Source organism: Bacillus rossius, chromosome 2, assembly GCF_032445375.1.
Source record: "Bacillus rossius redtenbacheri isolate Brsri chromosome 2, Brsri_v3, whole genome shotgun sequence".
In the NCBI taxonomy this organism is placed as follows: domain Eukaryota; kingdom Metazoa; phylum Arthropoda; class Insecta; order Phasmatodea; family Bacillidae; genus Bacillus; species Bacillus rossius.
In genome coordinates this window covers 61,067,519-61,086,205 of record NC_086331.1, presented here as the reverse complement: position 1 = coordinate 61,086,205, position 18,687 = coordinate 61,067,519, and the positions used below count along the sequence as shown (strand labels likewise).

At 35.2% G+C, this 18,687-nt stretch overlaps 1 protein-coding gene across 7 annotated transcripts in view; it reads right to left on the bottom strand.

The window, feature by feature from the left end:
- Positions 1-535: 535 nt before the first annotated feature.
- The window catches only part of LOC134529317 (sphingomyelin phosphodiesterase), a 192,436-nt gene continuing 174,284 nt past the window's right edge, over positions 536-18,687 (bottom strand). For 4 of the 7 annotated variants that reach the window (XM_063363255.1, XM_063363254.1, XM_063363253.1 and 1 more), the window contains exon 13: positions 11,278-18,598. In XM_063363255.1, the coding sequence (XP_063219325.1) occupies positions 18,343-18,598 (256 nt within the window). In that variant the 3' untranslated portion in view covers positions 11,278-18,342. Of the gene's footprint in view, positions 1,895-11,277; positions 18,599-18,687 lie in introns of those variants that run through there. The other 3 variants (XM_063363256.1, XM_063363259.1, XM_063363258.1) reach the window with 2 other exon arrangements.

Here is an 18,687-nt window from a genome sequence, read left to right as displayed (position 1 = left end):
ACATCTGAAATCATGAAATCAACCAGCAATTTGACACAACTTTAATAAGATTACAAAAATTAAAAATTATTTTACTATAGTGAATCCAATTAATGTAATTTATTTAGCATGAAGAGTATACCAAAATAAAAGAACTAAATTAAATGCACAAAATCAATTTCATTTTGTGTGTTCTTACATCTCTTATAAATAACACGTTTGACATTAATGATGTTGGCACATTTTTCAAATATATAAAAATTTGCTTATTGATTTTAATTTTTTAAATATTTCTGTCCCAGACGTGCTTATTACAAATTATTTTACAGTAAAAGTGCATCATGTATCACTGAACATGCAATGCTATTGTTGAAGTATTAAAAAATATTAATTTTCCTTCTTCATGAATAAATGCAAAGTATAAATATAGAAACAATAACACCGAAATCTCTTTTCTTAAAAACAAAATTTACCTGATTATAAAACCATAAAATCTTGTCTCTAGTGATCACATTCCTGCAGTAACATATGATTCAGAAACAATGAACAAACAAACTAGAGTAACTAAAATTGTTTATTTTTTCCATTATGGATCTGCTGATGAAATACATTTGCCGTAAATAGTTCATCCATAACTCCATCATTGTAAACTAATTTGTGAAGGCAACTTTTACATGTAAGCAAACTACTGTGTAGCATGAATGTTTGGTCTCTCTCACTGCATTGGTTATTTAATTGTCTGCTCATTAGTATTAATTAAGAAATTTTCTTGCTAGTGAAATTTATTCTAATAGCTCTCATGCATTTGTTGTTGGATTACAAAATTTCACACAAGATATTTACTCAACGTAATTTTAGAGCTGTGAAAGGTCATGTAATAATTTTAATTACGAACATTTGCACGTGACGTTTTACAGCTTTAGGAAAAAATATTTATTCAATATCTACCACAAAAAATTTGAGACAAAACATAAAATGTAAGAGAGTTATTGTGATAATATACAGGAAAAGCCCTCAAATAACAGAAAAAGAAATAACCAACATGGTGTGTGAGACCAAGCCTTAAAAGAGTACAAAAGTTACTAAGATACTAAAAAGTTACCAAGATACTAAAAAGTTTATAATAAAACCATTTCCACTTGGAAACATACCTGTAAGGAATAATTTCAAAATAATTGGCTAGTAATAAAAAAAACTACTTTATACGTATTCCATTAAAGGCATGCCAATTTAAAAAGCTCAAGTTGAGAGATAACTGAGAAATAAAGTTCAGTTAAAGTAAAATTGTTATTTGTTCCACTTATTTAAGTATGGAATAAAAAAATACATGTACATAAAACTGCACATTTACTACCAAGCCCTTTGGATGAATGCCTGTGATTTTGTCCAACATAAAATTATTCTCATAATGTTATCAAGCAATAGTGACATTACAGTAGCAACTCTTGCAGACACAAAATATACCTCTCTAGCAAGCTGCTGTTTAAGGTTTGTTATGTTTATATAACACTTTGATATTACACAATTAAAGGTAATATTCCATTTATAAAAAGAAAACACCTGTTTAAAGTTATATTTTAAAGATAACTTTTTATATAGCAATCTTACGCACACAAGCACTTGATGCCAGTACCTTGATTACAGTCATACCACATGGTGGCCTGTACCACCACATGAGCACAATGTGCCAGGTCCCACTTAACAAAGTCAAAAAAAATATTTTAAGAAGAAAAATAAAAAGTAAAAATTTAAAGAAAGAACAAGAAAAAAAAATTAACAATGTTTACTGTGATTTTGACACATTCTGAAACTCACTGCAATAAAAAAAACAGGTACTGTGTGATATTTTTACAACACTATTGCAGACTATTTTCAGCCAGTAAAAAAGGACACCACATACGCCAACATAGATTTCCTGTGGAAAAAAAAAAGAACATTGTGAGAAAATAACTCTTAAGAATTATGTAGTCTTTGATATTCCAACTGAATGATAAAATATAAGTTTTTATGTCAGAGACTACCTGAACTAATGAAACAAACACTAAACATAAAAACATACAATCATAGTTGAAGCACCCCATTTTAGGATTGAAATAAAGACTACACCAAAAAGTGAAATTAAGTAGTTTGTAACCCACAATTCCAAATATTTATGTATTTTAATTTTAGGTAGTTTGGTGCACTGTACCAACTATCTATCATTCTTCACACCAATCTCATATGCAATAGGCATGAAGAATACAGCAGCATAATTGCAGACAGCAGCCATCACCCCAAGACCCCAAGTCCAAGCAAAATTAAAGGCTGCATGCTGGAAGAATAAGTACCATCCCAATTTTACACTTTTCCCCTCTCCAGAGCAGTAAAAAGCTTAAAAAAAAAGTATTAACTGCTTGGAGGTTCCCTTAACATACGGCTTCCACCATGCACAGAAAATTCTTCTTCCACAGAATTGCACACACAAGATGAGAGAAGGCTGGTGTGGATAGGAGCCAGCTGCTCAAAAGAAGGGTTAAGTCCCTATCTCTGGTTTCCCCACAGAGATGATGAGGCACGATGAGATGAAAATGTAGAAGCACCAGAATATAGTGGTGGGGGAAATGAGGTTTCCCCACCTACTGAAACAATGTCCATCATGCTGCCCACTTGCTAAATATCTGGAATTAATCCCATTGGATTTGAATTTAGAACACAATTATGGAACATGAATGGTGTTACCACAGCACTGTAAGTTACATAGGGACCACCCAGGGTATTTTGACAAACAGTTTGTAAGCCATTCTCCATCAAGCCATCTTGCACATCGCAAAATCATCAAAACCCTATAAAGTACACAAAATACTGTCAGGATCGAACATCTTGATATCTACACTCCCTCTAAGTACAGTAAAATGCAGCTGGCAAACAGCCAGTTTACCCACAAGCTCAGAATGGCATGGGAATGTTTGCATCGTAGTAAAAACATCCTGGCTTGTATACTAAAGTGAATGAAATCTGTGTCACTAGTGACTTGCATGTATCAGCTTCTCTTCTGCCCTTGCTGCTGGCCCTCACACTGCCACTACTAGAGCTGGCTAAGGAGCCTGGGTCCCTACGGGGAATGATTGCTGACCAATGATGTGTCGGAGCTATAGCCGGCTCTAGCAACCGAGTGATGCTCTCACCAGGAATCCATAATGGGCATGCGATGTGAATATATAGCCTCTCCTGCTTATGGCAATCCATAGCCTTCTTGTGGCACCAGTGTTCATATAACTGATATGGGCAATGAAGGGGGTGCTCACTCCTCTGACCTCCTTGGTGTATCGGAACGAATATTCTGGTAGGTTAGTAGGATGTGGATGGGCGGCTACACCCATGGACAATTCAAAAACCTATCGGGGAGTTTTGGACCCCCAAACCTGAGGTGGTGTCTCAAGGCATCGGGCTCAAAGTGAAGAACCCGTGATGCGTATGGAATAGTGAAGGGCTGTTGCTGGGGGTGGGGTCATCCTGGCCTGGCCAACCCGGGTCCTGGGAAGCCTATAACCTTTGGGTTGGGGATAATCTGAGGTTTGCAATCAAGGACGTCCATGGTCATAGGCCGACCTGGGCTCTGGCAAGGCTGTAACCTTTGGGCGGGGGACAATCTAAGTGTATGCAATCCGAGGACTTCCATGGTCTTGTCGAGGCGGTCTCATGCCATTAACTGTCCGGGACAGCACTCTACCTGAATATGAAGGGTGACACGAGACTGAAACCTTACTGTTCTCTGCTGAGGTTTCCTCTAATGGCCCTGGATCAGAATTGGAGATGAACTTGTGGTGGCAGTTTTAGCTTCTAAGCTTGGAGCACACTCAGAGGAGTCCCCGCTCCGTTGACTAGTGGAAGTGGTGAGCTACTTAATATCCGGGTACTAGCCTGCACAGCTAGTAGAGATAGATGTCCTCGGCTGGATCATGAGAAACTGGGTGACCGAGGGGTCACAGGGATGTGACAGGTGTGGGCCTGTGACGGAACTACCTGGAACCCCGGCGAGGGCAAGCACAGTTGATAACATGGTGTATACGGCGGGATGGCGGCTGGTTCGGTGGCGCCGAAGTTGGGATGGGTCTCCTCAACCTCTTGACTTAGCTGTTCAGTTGTCAGAATCATGCCGCAATTGGAAATGGTGTTATCAGTTTCCCGGTTCTCGGAACCCATGCCCAATATTTGGTTCTCTGAATCTGGACATGTAAAAAATCCATCCATCCACTCTTCAGGTATGCCCTTACTGGATTAGGAACCGAGGGATTTAGATGACGGGCCTGTAGGTAGGTCTTGAGTGATATGCCACTACTAGAGTAAACTCACTGTAAACCTTTAATTTTGATACTTTCATTTTGAAATATCTCTAACAATCTATGAACTATGATTTACCTTGAATAAGTCAGGAAATTAACTTTTAAGCCTCAACATTTTCTTAAATCTACGATGTCAAGTAGCCAGTGATAGAATTCACTGCTTCAACAACATATCAATTTCATGTCACATGATCAGTACATGGGAACAAGTATATTTATAATAATTGCAATGATGAATTTCAATTGAGGTGGGAGGATGCACAGTAAAGAAAAAGAAGACACTAAGAATGGAGTTGCAGAAATTTTCAATTAACAATGTATGGGAATTAAATCATCATCTAGCTTACCTTCTACTTTTCAAGTAACAATTTTTTTTCTCTCTCTCTCTCTCTCTCTCTCTCTCTCTCGCTCTCTCGCTCGCTCTCTCGCTCGCTCTCTCTCTCTTGCTCTCTCTCTCGCGCTCTCTCTCTCGCGCTCTCTCTCTCACTCTCTCTCTCTCTCGCTCTCTCTCTCTCTCTCGCTCTCTCTCGCGCTCTCTCGCTTTCGCTCTCTCTCGCGCTCTCTCGCTTTCGCTCTCTCTCGCGCTCTCTCGCTTTCGCTCTCTCGCGCTCTCTCGCTTTCGCTCTCTCGCGCTCTCTCGCTTTCGCTCTCTCTCGCTTTCGCTCTCTCTCGCTTTCGCTCTCTCTCTCTCTCTCTCTCTCTCTCTCTCTCTCTCTCTCTCTCTCTCTCTCTCTGTTCTCTGGTTTCGAACCGAACCAAACTGAATCGAACCATAGCAAAAAAATTTCAAACCGAGCCAAACCGAACCTCATACAGAAATAATTGTTTTGAATTAAAATGAACCGACCACCAGCATTTTGGTCTTTAACTGAATGGTGAGAAAGAAAGGTTCCCCAGCCATATGTAAAATTAAAACATTATATAGCTTAGCTTTATTAAAACATTGCAAAACATTTTATAAGTAAAGTTTATGCAATAAATAATGAAGGAAAGAAAACAGTTTAGAGAAAATCATTTTGCATTTAATTTCTTTATATATATATATATATATATATATATATATATATATATATATATATATATATATATATATATATATATATATATATATATATATATATATATATATATATATATATCAGGGGCGAATATTCCATGGAACCAAGGGAACCATTGGTTCCCTACTGCTGACAAATAAATAAAATAAATATATTACTACTTGTCTACTGTCGTAAATAATTCAACTCGTATTTTTTGAACAGCTCGCCCTCACACTTTGTGTAGGCGCGTTCGCACGTTGAACCTCTTCAGCTATCGCTTCATCTCTCTCACGCCTCTCTTTCTCTCTCTGCCTTCCCCGCTTCCACATCCCCCCCTTCCCGGGGCTACCATTGCTTTCTGCGCCTTCATTGGTGGCCGACTCCTCTCCGCCTTCGCCTTCGGGTGTTTCCGTGAGCACTCGGCTTCGGCTTCCGACCTGGGGAACCAAGCCAGAGGGCTGGTTCCATCGCGTGACGCATGGCGTATTCTCTAGAGAAATTGTGTGCTTCGCGTTGCGTAAAATAACTCGCCTGACAGCCTGAAAGCAGATTTACTACATAAAGAATACGTACTTTATAATACTTAATTACGTCCCAAGTTTTTGGTGAAGAGTTTCGTCAAATTCAAAAGTGGCCACATAGCTACAGCATTGTTGAACTCGCTCATTGCGGTAGGCTTGGTCAAGGGAACCATCAGTCTATTCTGCGGGCCCTGGCCATGGAGGGGATTTTAAGGGGAGTGCGGAGGGACGAAGCTGTCGCAGTAGGGGAGGGAGCGGCAGGAAACAGACGCGCTTGTGACTGCGTGGTAGAAAATTTTAGAGGTGTAAAAGTAACGAAAAAAGCGTATCCGTATGTATTCGTTACTATAGCAATAAGTACTCGTTACTATAGTATCGTTACGTTACTCGTTACTTCTGATACCACATAACATGCTATGTTATGTTGCAGCAACGAATCGAGTCGTATTGCGTACGCGTACAGTATGACGTTGCGTAAATAATAATAAATAGATTATATACAATTAACAATATTTGATAATTAACAGTTTTTGTTAGCCAAGAAACAATTAAATCTCATTAGAGCGGCTTTATTATATTATCTCTTTTAAGATAAGAACAAAAAAAAACGTGAAAATACGCGATACTAAAAAACAAAAACATACATATTTCTCATTTGTAAAAAATACTTTCTTACGTTGTTTTTGTTCCAATCTCAAACTTTGTCTACACACACAATACCTTTAATAAACAGTAAAAAAACTTGAAGGACGAATTTCCAAATTATACTTTACTTAATAAACAAACATCGTTCTTTGTAACGTAAATTCATCAAATATGCGCGCGCATGCGTAAAACATACGAAAACTGCGAGTAACGAGATGCAGCCGTGTGTAATGTTTCGTTACTCAGTACTAGATGGCGCACCCGTTACTCAGTACCGAGTACATACGGTTTGCTACAGCTCTAGAAAATTTACTTGTTTCATCTTTTGGTGCTAAAAGTTTCGAACAAAAACGAGTTTTAATTTTGCAAGGTGGACCCACGCCAGACATATCGTGTATGGTAACAAATTCTAAATCAAGCGGTGTGCAGTGCAAAAGACACTTCAAATCTAATAAGCGAAATAGCCTAACAAAATGACCATACATGCTCATGCTTGAAAGTGAGAGTTAAGATTATTAAATTCTGTGTGACTTTAACATGTATTGCATTGACTACCAAAATCATAATTTCGTGAATTTTGATATAGGAATGCTGGTGATGTGTTTCCGAGCGTATCTTTCACTGTTTCACTGATTAAAATATCTTGCTTCGTGTAACGACGATTGCTCAAGTTTTAGTCATATCAGCTTTTAAATTTTATTATAATATAGGAAATGTTGACTTAACATTTTGAAGAGAAACTCTTAGGCCTAGCTTTCATCGACACTTAAAATTGTTTTGCTGCGGAAGCCGCCTTATTAGTCGAGGCAACAAAAGAAAAATAGATGAAAAACATACTAATAGACCCATTGGTCGGTGGTGAACGGGAGGTGGGAGGGCTGTTTAAAGGTACAATTCATAGCTTTTGCTTAAGTATTTTCCAAACTATGGGTTTTAGCAAAAAAAAAAAAAAAACATTTTGATACAAAATTAAAGAGCATAAAATTTCCTACAAAAGAGATACGTTAAACCGCTTAAATAGCACCAATTTGCACCTTAAAATCAAATTTTTCCGGGGGAGTACCCCCGGACCCCCCCACCTTAATAGGGGGTGACAGTGAACATACTTGGTTCCCCCACTTTGAAATTCACCCTTCGCCACTGATATATATATATATATATATATATATATATATATATATATATATATACACACACACACACACACATATACATACACTTTTAATTCATGAAGAAGTTCCATCTAAATTTCAAAAAGACTATCTTCCTTTTTCAGTGTACACTAACCTTCAATTAAAATTTTTTTTATAAAGATGACGAATATTCAGCATAAGGCCACATAACATATTTTTGTGGTAGACATAACCTAACATTTTTAATAAGTAAAACTTTTTAATAGGACATTAAAAAAAAGTCAAATGTGAGTTAAGTTACCTATATACATTACAAAACCCGCTGACTGCAGTTGCTGTTTTCTTGTAAGAATGCTGCTCGTCAGAAGAAACTTTAGACATTTTTTGGGGTTGTTCTGGGTCATCTGGGTCGTCACTATCTTTTCTCCATTTGTAAAACTTAAACGACGTAAGCCTGCTCATCGCAAATCACCTCAAGAACAATAATATTGTAAACGTAACGTAGGAAGTGTGGTTGTAGAAATTTGCATTGGAAAAAAAAAACACAAGAAATAATGATGGCTGCCGCGACTACGCTAGTCAACTTAGTACCGTACTGTAAAATTTACTGGACCAGTACTTTTAATACACAAGATTAAATTAATATTTTCAGTACCTGACTGTTATAACCAAACAGGCCAAAGAAAAAATACATCCCAGTAATTTAAAATACAGGGTGTATCAATAAGAATCATACGATTTGGCACGTCTATATTTCTGAAACTAATAAACATATACGATTTATTTATTTTTTGCTGAAAGAGAGACTCAAAAAGATTTTTTTCAAAGGTGTTCCATGCACGGCATATGTCAAGGCGGTATTCAAATTGGTCCCACACTGCAGCGAGCATGTCTTGAGTTAGGTACTGCTTCCACGGCTGCTGTTATGCGATGTCTCAGTTCATTCATTGTAGTTGGTAACGGAGGCACATAAACAGAGTCTTTTATAAATCCCCACAAGAAAAAATCACATACAGACAGGTCCAGTAACCTTGGAGGCCAGTAATGTAAGGCTGCATCATTTGGTCCAGTGCGACCCATCCATCTTCCAGAAATCCTTTGATTTAAAAATTCCCACACTTCCAGATGCCAGTGTGGCGGTGCCTCATCCTGTTGGTAAATGTAGTCGTTCGAATCAGTCTCCAACTGCGGGAAAAGATAGCTCTCAAGCATATCCAGATATGTTATTCCTGTGACAGTGTTCTCAGGAAAAAAAAATGGACCGTACACCTTTTTCCGTGAAACCGCACAAAACACATTAAATTTTGGAGAGTCCCTCTCAAGATGTACAACTTCATGTGTTGTTCTGTACCCCATATTCTCACGTTATGGCGGTTCACCTTTCCATTGAAATGGAATGTTGCCTCGTCACTGAACACTAAGCGTGGAACAAAACTGTCATCATACTCCATCTTGTCAAGAACTAACTTACAAAACTCCACATGTCGTTCTTTGTCACCTCCACCAAGAGTTTGCAGTAGCTGAATTTTGTAAGGTTTCATGTGTAAACATCGACGGAACACACGCCACACGGACATCGAGGGCATGTTGAGTTGTCGAGCTGCACGGCAAACGGATTTCTTCGGACTGCGTGTGAAACAATGGCGGATGCGCTCCACGTCTGCGTCGGGCACTCGGGGATGGCCTGGCGATTTTCCTTTACACAAACAACCTGTTTCTCGGAATTGCTCATGCCATCGTGTAATGCTCTGTGCTGTAGGAGGATAAACACCATACCTAGTACGAAAGTCACGTTGAACTGTTATTATTGACTTGCAATGCACAAAACGTAGAACACAAAACGCTTTCTGTTGTCCAGACGCCATGTTTACTAGAACTGAAGTGAGCGCTGCTACCTAGCGGGAACCATGTAAAACTCGAGAGTTTTCTCTTTCCAACAGTACTTTGTTCACTCACACCTATAAAAAAACTTTTTGAGTTTCTATTTCAACAAAAAAAAAATTAATTGTATATGTTAATTAGTTTCAGAAATATAGACGTGCCAAATTGGATGATTCTTATTTATACACCCTGTACGTAATTTACGTAATCATTTCCTACCACATTTGTCTTGTGTTAACTTGATCACGTTAGTTTTGCCGAAATACGAGAGTTCTCGTACATGCGCTTTAGTTTAACGTATGGAGTACGCAATCTTTGGTGATTTTACAACACTTCTCGTACACGCACTATAGTTAAAGGTATAATATACAATACCTTTGGCATTTGTACGATAGTTTATATTACGTAATACGAGAAATGCATACAAAATTCTCTAAAGTAAACAAAAAACAAAGCGCGCCTATATGAAAAAATGCTATGCGAGTTATGCGACAATTAATAAATTTTTTTATTATTTTGTCTGCGCTTGAAACTGTTGAGGCGACGATTATGTGATAAAAGTCGGAATATTACAAGTAATGGAATTTTGTTGTGCTGTTTTGTGAATGGTCTCAAATGGTGGTTAGAAAATTAGAAAAACGTAATTTTTTTTAAACGAACGTTCGGTTTTTCGAATATATTTTTAGAGGTTTCGAACCGAACCGAACGTAAGGGTTCGGTTCGGTTCGGTTCGAAATTTTTGAACTTCGCCCAGCACTACAATTTTCAATTACTACCTAAAACTCCTAAAAACCCACCTCGAATCCCACCTCAGATCCTACGAATCCTCGAATCCATAGGATTCAGTATATTCGACGAATCCAAGATTCAAAAATCCCATCCCTAATTTTAACATCATGTTACACATACAAAAATTTATAAATCTCCATGTTTTCTTTTCCCAAAATTTGGTCTCTACATGCACTGCTTGCTAAAGCCCCAGAGTTCACATATTGTCACCAAATTTGCTACAAACTGCTTCCCCCACAATCATTTATATGTGGCACGTTCATCAATCAATTTAAGGCACATGGAGTTTGCAGTTATATTACTGTTAATACTAAATGTTATGTTGATATTGTAAGCTACAAGAAAATACTAATTTATAAGATACCACAAAACAAGAGAAAATATATAATGAAATTCTGGTAAAATCTACTATGCATTCAAGAATGAAAGAAACAATTTAGAAACAAAGACTTTAGCTTCTCAGCCAGAACATGTTTGACAGTTTCAAATAAAGATAACATGTTTAACTGTTAGGTTTCATGTGTTAACTGTTATTTTTTTCCCACTGACTAGTACGTTCAATAACAGAACCACCTTAAAAACCTTTTGAACTGTTAAAAAAATTATATTCTGTTGCAAGACCAGTTTGATAAGGGCAGACTCTATTATGTGATTCTGCAGATCTGCCATTGATTTTTATGGTAGGAAGTAATGGTAGAATCGAGCCCAATTTCTTAAGTATCCTAACCACTAGAAAACATGTGCACACTCACTATAAAAATTAAAAATTAAAATTTACATTTAAAAACATTATGCTGGCATTGTTGCAAAATACAGTCTCAATAATATAAACTTAATTAAAAAGCTACAGGTAAAGGTAAGTGTACAGTTTTACATTGCTAGGTTATGTACAGAGGCTTGATGGGATTGAACCGCCAAGATTATAGTGGGCTTCGAACCACTTGGGTACCAACTCAGAGCTCATAAATTTTGTTCAGAATGAAATGTTGGGATTGATCCCACGACACTCACTACATGAGCATGATGTGTTACAATCACTGCCATTAAGGGAATTTAAACCAATAAAATAATGTTACTGCTCGCACAACACCCCTGCTTGCAGCCTTTAGCACAAATCTGCCATGATAGCGATTGGCCCCCCCATTTCCTGTGGCATGTAAGTGCAAGTTGCATAGCGCCGCAGTGCTTTCAGCAGCACCACGGCACAGAAGGAAGATCACGGACTAGGATACTGCAACAACACTAAGCCCACGACAAACACGAGGTGGACTACTGAGAAACAGTCAAATACATACAATGAAGCTACAACCAAAACAAAGAATATGCCAAAGCATTTGCTGGTGGAATTGTATGACCCCTGGAGTATTTATCATTCTCCACTAACTTCACAAGCAATTGGAAATCTAAAAAAAAACTGATGTAAGTTGACTCCAAATATAAATGATAAATTTTAATTAGATGACTCATTCTTGGGTTCTCTGTATTACAAATCTGTTAAAGGAGTAAACAAAGAGCCAGAATTGTACACATACTGCATTAAAATCCAGTTCACATTAAGGGACTACTTACATATATACAGGCGGCATTCTGCAAAGCTGGAATGTCAATTCCTGAACATTCAGAGTATCACTACAGCGAAACCAATTACAACTTAAGTATATAACTCAAATATCCTAATTTATCCAGAAAATGCAGTATACACTCATAAAACATGCAAAATCCATTTGTAAAAATTGTATGTTGATTTCATACCTTTCATAGAAAAAAAAAAGTATTTCACTAGCCCAACTTTGAAAATGTATGCCACCGTTCACCACACATAAGGAGAATGTCCATTTCTTTCCAAAGTTTACTATGTGCAAGTAAATACTTTATGACTGTACAGACACCAAAATTTCCTTGTACCAGCAATGATCAAATGTTCATGTACAAATTTGCTGCAGTCTTAAAGTGAGATTCTTTAGTCTAACAATTAATGATCTTCTGAAAAAACTGAAAATGGGTTAATTCACAAAAAACACATCAAAAAACTATTTTATTAATAACTTTCCACAAGCACAAAATTATATAATAAAATGGCCACAAAACATTGAAAATAAACCAGTAATCAGGCTATTAATGAGGTATTAGTAAATAAAACATTACAATTAATATCCACAGAAAAATGTTAAATTACATTTTTACAAAAAACAGTTTTGTTAGTAGTCAACAACATAATTGAACTGTTAGTTAATTAGGAAACACCACTGGTAATATAAATATATATTGCTACTAAATGTTGCCTCATTGTTCACTAACAGCACATTCAACTACCAAGATGGACATACCTTTCCCAACACCATACCACTCCATCTCAAACAAAACATTACAGGTCATGGGTTTTAACAATGCTGCTGGTTCAACTTGCAAACAGACCAGAAAATAAAAATATATACAGGATTGATATTTACAACTTGTAAACATATAATCTAAATCTCTTTAATACTGATGATCACATTTGCTGTAATTCTGTAGAAAAAAACTTACTAGAAAGGCTGTCACAAATTTCCCACAATCATTAACACAAAATTTAAAATTTGGTTATGTATCACATGATTGTGCATACAGAGTGTAAAGTAGAAATAATAAGGCTTCAACAACTTGATTACCAACTAGGTGCTCATAAATAGAAAATTTTGGTAGGGCTTGAACAAATACCTGTATCCATCTTTATTCTCCATGCCTAGCAATGAAGGCCAAGAATAATTTACATTGTACATATTTATAAACTTATATTGAATGTCGTCACTTTGTCTATAAGTTATTGGATTGACAAGACCACAAGGATTCAATTCGAAAAAATGTTAGTGCTGACAACATGGAATCTCAAGCACAAGACAAAACCCATGGGTGCCTCCAGAAATATCTGGGAGGTTTATATTATGTTTTGTGGCAGGCTAAATGAGCAAAAATTTGTATTTCGCTGATAAAAACTAATCAAATTTTTATAATAAGTCCAAAAAATCATTATGTGTGTTTCTTTTATCACCATCCACACTGAGGACCTGAAATATGGACAAACCTCAAACAAATAAAAAAACCTGCCCAAACAACTCCTTGGTACTGGTATACAAAACAATTTTTCTGTCTATAAAAAAAGTATGTAATTTAGATGCTCAGAAATGCAACACAGTTCAACTTCGTGGATTTAAAAATTGTAATTTAAATGTTAAGTTTGATGATTTATAAAATAAATATTGACTTTGAGTATTGGTCATTATAAATTTTTAAAAAAATTATGCTAATTGCCGTATGCCATCGAGGTCACTATTGATCAGTGTTACATGTTTTGCATAAGAAGGAAGAGAGAAATTGATTGATTGGATTAGACTTAGGAGCTTACTAAAACTATATCATGAGAAATACTGTACCTGTATATTAATAGTTGGAAATGTTAGGACACTTTCTGTATAAACGGTTGTCAAAGCAAACCAAAAGTTCAGAACGTTTACTCACATATATTATTTATAATATTTTATTTATTAACTCTGTTAACTTTATTAAATAATGCGCTGAAATAAGGTTTTACGTCAAGTGCTTTTGGATGAGATTCATTCCCCTTTCATAAAATAATTTAAAAATAAAAATCAACTCTACCTTGCAAAGAGAAAATCACCATGTACCAAAAAGTTATCTTAAGTTTATATTTTAAAAGTAATTTGAAAAAACATTACCTTAAAATAACTTAGTTTTTCTTTTTATCTTACCGCAATGTAGTTAAAGTTTCAAAGTGATATTGAGAAAAGTGACTAAATTACCCTTTCAAGCATTAAAATTGTATATTCCTATCTCAGCATAGAGCCGAAACTTTGAGTAGTCAAGCCCCTTGAAACAAAATTCATCACACTGTTTACTTTGAAACATCTCAAAAATTCATTTATTAGCTAAACTGACATGTTTTTTCAAATGTTGTTTACTAGTGTGTATAAGGGGAGAAAGTTCATGCAATGGTAGTACATTGGTCACATCCCTCACATCATTCATCTCTCATCAAGACAACATGTGTTTGAATCCTGGCAGTTCTGACCTGGGTTTTCTGCAAAAGTGGAAAAAAAGTTGGATAGATGATCCAGTGGGCAACCTAACTCACCTCTTTCTCTCATCATTCACTCCTCGTGGCAGGCAAGAGATGTCAGGCCTCTCTTTCATATGATGAGCAGCCGCCTACAATTCAAAGCTACATGTAATCAATGCAGTGCTCTAATGTGGAGTAATAAGCTGGTATGATGGAAAAAGTGCCAACAAACTGCAAATTAGTCGACTGATGGTTTAAGTCAATAGACTAATATTCCCTATGTGATCATACTTCTTCATTTCACCATTCAGGTAATAACTGAGAAAGACGCACTAGCTGCCTTAACATTTAAAAAAAACTGACTTAAGAATCACAGCAAAAGGTATTTGTTAAATATTAAATTTATCATAGTACTAGAAATTATGTAAGACAATAATATTTTTTTTTGTGATTGGACATTTACTAACTTGGATAATTATAAGCACCTAGTTAGTGCACAAGTAATTCAGAAACCCATTATTTATTTTAGCCCTTCTGTGCACTTCCAAGCCAAACCAATTCAAACAATATTAAAATAAATTATTAGTTATAATAATAAAAACAATGGCTCTGTAAAACATCCAGAAATGGTAACTGATATGTAACTGCATGTTCCCATATACCATATTTACAAACCTACCATTACCTGCATTTTGAATAAATACTGCAAAAATATGTACATTTAACAATCATACTCATTATCACTTGCAGTTTCCAGCCACCAGCCATGTGTGTTTACACGCACGCACGCGCACACACACACACACACACGCGCACGCGCACGCACGCACACACACACACACACACACACAAAAGTTTTTTCCATTCCATGTCATTATTTTACACTAACATTATACACAAACTTGTTGACTTTTTGAGTGGCTCAACTTTCACACAATTAAAAATATATATTTTGCATAATTTCTGCACAATTTGCTCTTTAAGTTACAGTTATAAAATTTTTTTGCAGTACCAATAAGGAGAATTGAGTGTATTACAGAAATGAACAATTTTAGGTTTAAAGACAATATTACTATGTACTTCATGATATGGTTTTGAATTTCTTTGAGAAATAATTATTTAATTTTACCTAGCCTTTTAAAATATTCAAAATTGAAAGGATTTTGACAGTAAATTAAAATAGAATATTTTTTTCATAGAGTAATCAAACTCCATTATAAAGTAGCCAGTACTATTGCCTTTAACTCTAAAATGTTTCAAACTAGTATTCCATTTATTTCTCCTTATTGATACTGCAAAAGTAACTCTGGCAGCAAATTACACAAAAATTATAAAAAATATGTATTTTGTTTCACATTTTGAATGTTGACTTTTAAAAAGCTTACATGTTCAACGGTGTTTAAATAAAATATGAAATAATGATCTGGAATAAGATTAAGATTAGAATTACAATAAAAAGTAGAAAAAAGATGGATATTAACAAAAAATACAATACCAATTATGACTGGTATTGACATTATTTTAAACAACAAACACAAAACCAAACAAGTACAATAGACAAAAATAACGCTAAATAATAGAAATCTATTTTATGCAATGCTTACTTGAGTTTAACATAATATAAACCACACTTTTCCAGCATAAGTTTAGCCTGAATGAGCTAAATAATGACTCATAAATAATTCTCATTTCACAAAATCAAGTATGCTTAGCAATGATAAGATGTAGTATGAAGTTAAATTTAATATTTAAGGTTAACATGATTAAATATTAACATTTTGTAACATTTTATCAATTATAAATATTTTCAAAATGATACAAGGAAATGTGATTATGGTTGTTCAAGTATTTACAATTCCTTGCAATTAGTATAACATAACAATTATGTAAAACACAAAAATACCGGATATTTTCCCCCACCCCCTTTTTTTGAAATTATACACTAAGGCGAAATGCAGTGTTACAAACTATATATCTGTGATGATGCAATTTAATTAGTGACACCAATTTATCTCAACCCCAAAGATCTGTTTGCAGTAACAAATTACTAAAGAATACCAAATTACATATTGACTGCTATGTTGATTAGCCACTGACAATTTAGGCATGTTCTACTAGCGAACCATTCCTGCTGTTCATAAGCCTTTTTTGTTTAATAGATCCTGACAAAAATTCAATTCTAGGTGTTGAATTGTCATCTTTACTTTTCTCTACAGTCATATGTATCTTACAGCAAGCAACAATAAACGATTAACAGAAAAACTAGAAAAACTTCCACCCTTCTAAAAATTTGTTTAGTGGTGAACCCAATATAGCTGTATATTTATTTATATGTCATGAATACTTCATTCTTCTTACTGAAATAATCAAACCAGCATTAACATAAAAGTAGAGAGAGTAATGAAGTTGGAAAAAAAAAAAAAAATTACTTCCTAAGCAATTTAAGTGGAAGGAACATACTGCACTGGATGGCAATTACTTGTTTTGTTGACAATTTAACCATTATTAGTATTAAATGTGAAAGGGTTAAGAAGTAAACTTGACCATAAATAACCTAAAACAAACAGTAGACTGCTCATAGTAATAAGTTCTCATTAAAGTTCTAAGCTTGTCCCAGTTGGTTCAATTACAACACCTATTATGAGAGATGCAAGCTCAGTGAATGTGGCAAGATTGATCAAACCAAAAACAAAAGCAAACTACTTTCATCATAACAGATGCTTTGAAGCAATGAATAAGAAATAAAGAAATGAACTAAAAATTATGATTGTGGCCAAATTAAAATAAAATAAACTTTTTCTTATAGCATATAGTACTTCCTTTTGGATTTAAGCTGCATCAGTGCTATTTAATAATCATAAATTTATGACCTATTGATAAAGCAAACAAAAATAATACACGTGCTAGTACAGAAGTACCAAAAAAAATTAACTCACACAAAAATTAAAACTGACAAAGAACTAAAATGAGTTTCACCACTGTGACACAAAACTAGAGAAAAATTTGATAATGCGAGACAAAATAACAGGCACATGTAAAAAAATTGGCCCCACATTAAATGTAAATTTACTCATTTAACAGAAAAAACTAATCTATTAACAAAAATCATAGCTTGACACATGTCAAGGACAGTTGTTTGCAGAGACTATAATTTTGCAAACACGGTTACAAGCAACCTTGGTCTTGTTGAAGATTTATCAAATCTGTGTTACAGTTTATCCTTGCAATTTATGAGCCAGATGCTTGTATCACTACACATTTATTTTAGTTATTTAATTGGAAATTTCCTTAAGTCAAATTAGATAACAGGTATATAATATTATCAAATTAAAAAAAAAATAAATACTGTGGTGATTAAACTTGCAATGTGATAAATTCCAGTTCCAAAATTCTTGGAATAGAGCAAGTTTGGTGAAAATGTTTAAATAGTTTTCATAATAATTATGAAACTATGTTCATGACCAAATCATCCAAATTATAGTAAAGAAATTGTTGTGTAAATGAAATGAAAAATTTGATATAATGACGTCGACCAGAGCTACGCCCTCTTTGAACCCAATGTGCCTCAATTTCGCCCCCTCCCCCCCACAAATGTAAAGCATTAGGATTCAAAAACTTTGATATACTATGACAAGTTTTTCTGGTAAATAATACACAGTGACCAACCAGTTACATGCCCACCATCACTCCCCTTCTATAGTAACTGCCACTTTATTCATCCCATAGCTTTTCATTCCTAGGTTAATAAACAGACCAAAAGGTGAAACATATGACTTTTCCTAATAAGTCCATTAAACTTATTATTCACTAAATGAAACATTAAACTTATATAATGTATTAATCAAATTCAGAAAATGCATTATAGAATTAATGACACCATCTCATTGATTCAATAGTGTGGTCCACTTTCGCAGGAATGTATGTAAAAGTACATGTCAGTAAATTCCTTTAATTGTTTTGCAATAATCACATTTCCTCTTACAACAGAGCCACAGCATTCTTTACGTTATCCCCAATCCAACAAAACCCAACAAAATAATTAACATACGATATCGCAAGGCCATTGTAGATCCATGCCCGCCACCCTGTTCGTGTGTTTGCATCAATACGACTCTCCAGTTCCTGACAGAGAGTTTTGCGATCATGAGAGCGACCACTTCTCAGATCACACACCATTCTCTTCCTGCACTCAGAATCACAAGTTGGCCTCGCTGGCGAATTCTTCCAATAATGCCTGTTACAAAGGAAAATGGAAATTTATACACACTAAATAACATAACATACCAAATATAAAAAGATAACTTAAATTGCAGGCAGGCACTG